This window comes from Gavialis gangeticus, unplaced genomic scaffold, assembly GCF_001723915.1.
Source record: "Gavialis gangeticus isolate Ggan-Ray unplaced genomic scaffold, GavGan_comp1, whole genome shotgun sequence".
In the NCBI taxonomy this organism is placed as follows: Eukaryota; Metazoa; Chordata; order Crocodylia; family Gavialidae; genus Gavialis; species Gavialis gangeticus.
In genome coordinates, this window is record NW_017729029.1 from 31,863,731 (window position 1) to 31,871,920 (window position 8,190).

Sequence of the window (8,190 nt, forward strand, 5' to 3'; positions counted from 1 at the left end):
AACCTAAACTTCCCTGGACAGAATAAGCTTTTGTTACAATTAACTCGTCTAATAGCTTAGTAGATTACCAACAAACCATATAGGAAACTAACATTCATAATCAATACTGGAACTCTAATTTGTTGATGTAGTAAATTATGAAGATGGCATATTTGTCTTTGAATAGTCACAACAGAACTAAACTTTAAGTGATTCTGTTCAGCTAAACAACAGGATATCTTGAAAATCAACTATACGTAGAGCTTTCCTTCATCCACCCTCTGAGAAAAACTGCTCATGGAAAATTCTCCTAGGAGGAAGAAAATGCATGAATTATCATTCTCATTAGAATATGAGAGAAACATGAAAATCCTGTACTTTGAATCTACGAAGTTGAAAAAGACATTAGAGTTGCAAAAATCAAACCAACCCAAATGAACAAAAAGTTGTCTTTATCTAAATTTCCTTTCCCTGAATTTGCCAAATTTCCTGCCTCTACATTCAGTTTCACAGCAAGCAATAGATTTACAGCACTTGCAGCCATTAGGGAGCAACTGTCAGTGGTTTTTATAATAAATCCATCAAATATCAACTCATCTGTGTGCTGCCCTCTGAAGTCCTGAAAGTCTTTTCATTGCCTTTGATGGATAGTAGATTAGATTCCAGATTAACAAGAAAATAAAAAATAAGGCTAATACTGTAAATAAAATTAAATTTCTATTTTTTTCCATTTATGTTCTTCACTGGTAGAGAAGATTTGGAGAGATTCCTGATAAGATCATAACAGTTGGCATCACTAAAATGTATTTGTATTTTTCTGTATGTTCTGGCAGTAGAAGAGACCTTGGCCTAATGTAGGTATATACTTACATGGTATGCTTTCCTAAGATTTCATGACAGATATGCAAGCTTCTGTATATCACTATAGAAGTGTAACTTATTCTCAAAGTGTTACTTTTAGTGATGTTGACAAAGATATGCTTAATAAGCAAGAGATAGCAAATCATTTATTGTGCCTTCAGTTGTGTTTGCATGCCTGTTAATATTAACTGCAAACAATGAAAATGAGACTCCATGAAATTGTTCGCGTAGAGAAATTATCTTTTCTGTAAGAGTTCTCTGCATAATATTTAGTTCTTGTTGATCTTGGAATGGAGGTAAGGTATTCTTATAAGTCAAAGATAAATTATTCAGTTCATGATTGATTCAGAGCTCAAGATACATGTAAAAAGCCAAATTTCCAGTCAGTTTACTGTGCATTTTGTCTATAAAATTCACTTGTGCATATAAAACCTGTATTTGCACACAAATCCATTTATTTTCACAGATCCAGAAGTTTCCTATTTTACATGTACATAGAAAATATTTGCATGTGCATAGATCAAAGATCCTGAAAAACTGTCAAAAGTTATGTCTGATATTTTTGGTGTTTGCTTGTAAAATACAAGAGTGAAACAGATGACATCAGGAACTCTTATCCTGAAGTGCATCTAGGCACTTGTGCTGTGCTCCCCATTGTACCATGACTGTCTAAAGCAAGAAAGATGCTATAGAAGAAAGAGCTATACTTGGCTACAGTAGTTTCCCATTTCTTGTTTTACAAAATCCACACAGAGAGAACTCAAGGATATTGGTATTTTTATAGCTGTACTGAAACAACATACATTTTTAGTTCCTTCATTGCAATATCCCTTCTTTATGGGAAAAACATTCTATTGCAGACAGCAACAAACACATTTTCTGCTTGTTCCTAAGTGAGGAAAAAAACATGGAACAATGCAGTTCAAAACATGAAACCCTGGACCCCTCAGGGGATGGCACACCACAAAAAGAGAAACTGCTCATCAGTTAGGAAGTAGCTTAATGTGCTCCAAAGCACGGAACTATCGAGGCAGTGATGGAATGGATTGAATAGTAGTGTGCTAGAGGAAAGCTGGATACATTTTTTTTTTCATAATGAGAGAGCTTCCTAAGTTACATTTCTGTTCAGGTTCTTTAATGACATAATTAATTTGCTAAAACAAAGGAAGGATTTTTACTCGCCAACTCCATCAACACTCTTGTAAATGCGATGTCCATGTCATGGTCCAGAGTGTTCAGATTAATTGCATGGCTAAATGCCTTTCTACAAGTTTGCCAACATTCTAGAGAAGAGGATAATTGATTCTTGTGTGCTAACAGTTATGTTTTGAATCTTTCCTAGGTGTCACATAATCCTTCCTGTGAAAGGACACTCTACACAGCTGTGGCTCAGAAGAAAATATGAGAGTGCTTTCAGTCAGTAAGGATCAGCCAAAGAGCTAACTGTAGTAGCTGTGTAATGATATGGTCATTATTGGAAACGAAAGATGAAAACGGTGAAAGGATGAAGTTCTAGTGCTATGGTGAATAAAGGAGAAAGATGGATTACAGTAATAAAATTTAATATTTCAGAAAATTATCTACAGTTTTCAGGAACCAAATAACATCTTTGAATCTGGTGACGCCCCCATGAAGTGTGGAAATTCTCTAGTGAATGTTATACCATATTAAAAGGTAGAAATAAATAGTCATATTGCATTGTTTATTCAGGATGGTTGCCTTTATCAGTTGCTTTTTGAGATTAGCTTTTATTGGCAGGTTAGTTTCAGTATTACATGTACTACATGTGCCAGTATTTTGAAAAGGAAGTTTCTAATTCAGTATCACAAGAAGAAAACTAAGAAAATTAATACACTAACCATTATTCTTCATAGCCAATGATTTTTCATATTGATAGGCTTCCTCAAAACATGTAAGTATAAAAGTATTATGAGTACACTTGCTGAAAAATTCATACGCCTGTTGGCCAAAAACACTGAAAAAAGTTGTCTGTGCCAGAAAGTATTTTTTTAATATAAAAAAACTGCCTGTGACAACTGAAATGCAGAATGACTAGAAGGACAACATTGCCTTTGCTAGAGACAATAAGCAACTGAATTATAGCTGGCTCAGAGTGACTAGCTATATTGAATGTTACTGGCTGGCACCTCTTCTCTCCATCCTTGGGGCTGCTTCATCCATGCATATACAAAAGAATTGGGGTTAAATAGTTAGCTTTATTATAAAAGAGTGCTGGTGGCTTTTTTCCAACTACTCAGTTGGTTTAATAAGATATCACATCTACCCAAAGAACCTTGCCTACTGGTGGCTTGGGCACATGAGTGTCTCGACAGCTCTTTTAGTTGCCTTTTTTGTTAGTGTACTAGAGACATTTAGTTATTCTGAACTATATTATACATCTTAAAAAATATTACTTCTTCTATTTAGAAGGAATAACCACTCTATATCTTGTTCTTTAACAAAACACATAATTTACTATAAAACACTACAGTTTCAACAATCTTCTTCTTACCTGAAGCGCAAGAGGCTTCCACCTCACATTCTTCAGAAGTGCAGGAGCAGAAACCAGGGTGTTCTGAGGCCGTTTTTTCAAGGTTAAGATCACTCCATTTGGGTCTTCCCGCAATGCATTTACTAGGTTCTTTAACTGCCAGCCAACCTGAGGAGAAATCCCATAATGGAACTTTGAAAGATTTCCACTTAACTTAAATGTGAAGGAAGTGTTGTATTAAAGGGAAGGGTATACTACAGTCTGTTCTTTTCAAATAAAAGTAACATTTATAAATTGTACTTGACTTTTCATGAAAAGAAAAAAAGATGCTGGTGCTATTGAGTCATTCTGATTTTTTTTAAATGTTCCTTAATGTATGAAGGAACAGGAGAATTTCGAACATAATGTGCAATGCCATATTTTTTATGGCTTCTAAAATATTGAAGGATATTTTTAGTAAACCTTTTTGATGAATGTTCATTTTATTTCTCTATAAGATGAAGAATAATAGATGTAAAATAATTACAAACTGCCCTTAGTATTATAATTGAAGTGGTTATGTTTTGGGTAGAGAGGCTATCAATGAGCCACAATAATGCAGTTACTTCAATGTCTTCATTAAAGATAAACTACCACTTCTTTAAAATATTGATAGGTCTACTAAGAGAAACTGAATTTCCTAAAGAAGTACAGTATTATGAAATACTGTAACTAAGGGGACAAAGAACAGAATCACAATTAGGGGGGATTTCTCCTGCATATCACCAAAAATTGCTTAGCAATATTATTATTAAACATTCTTGGATAGTTAGCATCTGAATTTCCCCTCCTTCCATTTGTACTTTTAATTGAAAAAAATTGGCTATGAATTTGCAGTTTTTATTTATGAATACACATTTTATCCTGAAAAGCCAATCCTCAAGGAGTTTAGAAAACTATACATAATATAAACAATGGTTTCAATGTCCAGAAGTTGTGCATAAAAGAAAATATTTAGCATTTTTATGGTCTATTTATATGTCTTACTTGAGTATATGCAGTAAAATGGCACAATTTATGATTCTGTATCATTTTTAATGCTTCTGAGCAAGATATCTTCATGATGTATCATAAAAGAATACAAGTAGGAAACTGGATGAAGCTGAATATGGAACTGGTTTCAGATGCAAATGTACAGTACAGGTTATGTGTTTATAATTTATGTTAGAAGTTACTACAAACTATTTCAATATTTATTTGAAAAAGAAAGGAAATAGAAATTTTTCATGTCCAAGAGATGTTTACTTTAGAGAGACTAAATTCTGAGACAACACCATTTAAGACAGTCAGGACTAACCTATTTGGCAGATGCCCTAAAAAATGAGCCTTGCAACCTCTCCAAATGCCACTCTGACCCCCTTTCCCTACCAATCTTATTCTGTTTTCTCTTCCCTTCCCTGTGCTCCCTGCCTGCTCTGCTGCTCTGCTTCCTGCTCTAATTGCTGCAGTGCTGTCTGCCTCCTCCACAACTTGCCGCATGCCACACACAGAGGTGGCTTGTCCACTTGTGGCAAGCATGGTGCAGCTTGGTCACCCCTGATTTCAGACCATGGAGTTTTGAAGGAACAAGAACATAAATAGCTTTGAAGAAAAATTGTTTTGCCATACTGTCATGTGTTAGTAAAGTATTTTTGAAGTAAGAGGAGAACTTTGAGACTATCACTCTTTCCTTAGCTGGTTTACAGTTCAAGGGACTGACTGACTTTGAAGGATGATAATTGGTACCGTAGAACCATTTAATCTGCACTCAGAATCACTTATCATACATATAAAAATCAGAGAGGTCCTTACATTTTGGTCCTCAACATTTTGCAAGACCAGAAAACACCTCTTAGTGCATATGATTAAATCTTTTTGTATACCTGTTTTAATGCTAATAAACTAGAGAGTTTGTCATTCCTCTATTCACTCCTTTCCTTTCTACATGCTCTTTTAGCTGCAGAAGACTGCTTGTTACTAGGTACCTCTTCATTCCTAACATAGTAGCCCCTGACACTTTACATTTATTGTGCAATTAACTGGTTAACTGTACCATAAATTTACACATGCTCTAGATGCAAAGTAAAAATGACCAACTAACCAGAAAAATGTTGCTTGAAAAATAGCACATTTTTGTAGCTGGTTTCCACAAAACTTTTATTTGAATGTGTGGCGTGTCACATACAGTGATAATTAGAGACCTATTTAAATCGTGCTTTCGCAATTGCTGCAAAAAATGGTGCTTGACGTGATTTCCCACAGAATCGCCCGAAAAAAATGAAAGCGTACTAAAAATAAAATGCTGGCTTCCCAGTGGGAGCCAGTGTTCCTTATAGCTACTGCTGCCTGGCTTCACAGTGTGCTGCAGGGCAGGGGGGGAGGGGGGCCCTGGCTGGTGGAGCAGTTTGAAGGGGAGCAGGCAAGATAGCAGCCACTCCCTCTTCATTCCTCCCCTGCCAGGACCTCTCCAGCAATCAGCAGTGAGGAGCAATGCCTCTGGGGTGCCAAGGGGTGGGCCCACCACAAAATGCCCATGAATGCATCTCTCCATACTGGGAGCAATCTTTCATCTTGCCCCTTTTTAGGTACCAGTAGGTCCCTAGTGATAAGGTTTGGTCAGGTCTTCCAGCATCCCAGGGTGCACTGCTCTCTCTTCCCTTCCCCTGCCCCCACCTTCAGATGAAGGAGCTGTCTGTGACTCATGCTGAATTCTGCTGCCCCAAGGTGCCTCAGCTTGAAATGCCATGGCTCACCACCCCTCCTTCAAAGCTGCTTGTTTAAGCAAGGTGTAAACAGACACTCAACATGAAGTGTTTTATGAACACACAATGATAATCTGGGGGAGGGGGAAGAAATTTGTTTGGAAAGTTGCTGGAAGGGACAAGATGTGGCAAGATGAAAAACACATACAGAAAAGCACTTGGTAAGGTGCTTCAGCAGAGTTTGATGTTCCTGCCCTCCCGCCTCCCCAGCCCTTTTCATGGGTCTCCCCTGCTCTGTACTAGAGTTCAGCTCCTTCATCCAGCTCTGAGCTCATTTCTCATTAGTAGAATAGCTGAAGGTGAGGGAGGGGAAGTTGACAGCCCTTGCAAGCAGCTCTTCAGGTCCCTTGTTGGTGAGTACAGGCAGAACAAGCTCCCAGGGCATTTTACTCTGTGAATGTGAAGCAGGTCACATGGCATGATAGTTTCTATCAAGAAACATTACCAATTGCTTGAAGGAAATAATGTCTGTCAGGAGCCACATATGAATACTAAGGCATTAAAAACTGTTCAGCCTGAATACCAGCTTTCTCACTTCTCTACCAGAACTAGTTAACTTTTTAACAAATGTTAAGTATTTTTTAATTGTACACACATGTACATAAAAAAATAACAATTATGTATGGCAACTGTGAATCACAGTTAAGAATTCTTGATAATTATAAAAAATGAGAATGGAAATATAAATTCACAAATATTCACATGTTCTCTGAAACAAAACCAACCTCTGTTCTGAGTCATAGCATGGAAATCAATGGATCTGCAAGAGTTCAAACCAGAAAAAGAATTTGGACAAAACAGATCTCTGATTCTCTTGCCACACTTCTGTACAATTTATACTCTAATGTGTCCAGAGAAAATAAGAATTTACTATAGAACAATAACATTTCACAGTGAATTAATATGCTGTTGTTTAGCACAAGTTCTTCAATTGGGATTCACTGGAGAAATTCATACTGTAGCTTGCCAAATAAATGCCTTGCTTTATGTAGCCTTCAGGACTTTGCTGATTGATAACACTGCTGCTTCTTCTTGTGGCCTGTCACCATGTTCAAATTTGGGTCCAGAAACAGGCATATGCTCTTGCTGAATCTGTAGCCTTAGCAAGGTCCTCATTGGTACCCAGTTCTCAGACACATGGGCAAGCCAGTCAGTGTTCTGTAGCATCACCCCCAAGTAGATAGGATTTGGGCAGTGAGTGAAGTTATTCCATTCCAGGTTAAGCTAAGTTGCTTACTAGCACTGCAGTCCCAAAGGTGGAAGAAAGTAACTTGTTTTTTTTTTTTTTTTATTGATGCATAGGTGATTTTTGATGCAACAGTCTGACAGTCCATTGGGCACTGATGTCAGCATGGCCTTGACCTGGGTCAAGGCAAAGTTCTTGGCATGGGCAGGGGTACACAAATTGTCTGCTTAAATAAAATGTCTCAAGCTAGGATGAACTGTGGTTTATCATTAGTGTAGATGTTAAATAGTATAGGTACAAATCTGCTCCCTTGGAGGTAGGCCATTCCTTTGTTTTCACCATTGGTTCTGCTTCTTGTGTAATTTGCCATAGAAACATTGATTTGCTACATTATTTGTAGAAGTTTGTAATCATTCATCATATCATATATCTTTGCAAGGAGCCTCCAATGATTTACAATGTCGTAAGCTGCTGAGAGGTCTATGAGTATAGACCTTTCCCATTTCAAAAACATCTTTAATGTGCTGTATGTTGTTTAATACTTTACTGGTACTTGATTTCCATGGGCAGAAGCCATCTTGTTTGGGGATCAGGTGTTCTTCAATAAGTCTTGACAAACAGTTTAAGATAAGGCATTCATAGTTTGAAAAGGTGACTTAGTAAGGCTAAGTATGAAGTTCTTTGGATCTAAGGAATCTTTCCCATTTTTAGTAGTGCTAAAATATCTTCGGTGTTTGGTTACATGCATACTATACAACTGGAGTAGCCAGGCACTTGTCATTGCTACAAAGTGTTTAATTTGTTCTGTACAAATATCATCAAGGCCAGTGGCTTTGCTATCTTTAAAAGTGTTTATTTCAGTTATTACAGCCATTGCAAAATGTATCCCAAAG

General features: G+C 37.0%; 1 protein-coding gene across 1 annotated transcript in view; it reads right to left on the minus strand.

The window, feature by feature from the left end:
- The window catches only part of LOC109300344 (connector enhancer of kinase suppressor of ras 2-like), a 444,864-nt gene that overhangs the window by 124,521 nt on the left and 312,153 nt on the right, over positions 1 to 8,190 (minus strand). The window contains exons 9-10 of the mRNA XM_019521027.1: positions 3,353 to 3,499; positions 1,484 to 1,505 (exon numbers count right to left, since the gene is read on the minus strand). Coding sequence (XP_019376572.1) covers positions 1,484 to 1,505; positions 3,353 to 3,499 — 169 coding nt within the window. The remainder of the gene's footprint in view (positions 1 to 1,483; positions 1,506 to 3,352; positions 3,500 to 8,190) is intronic.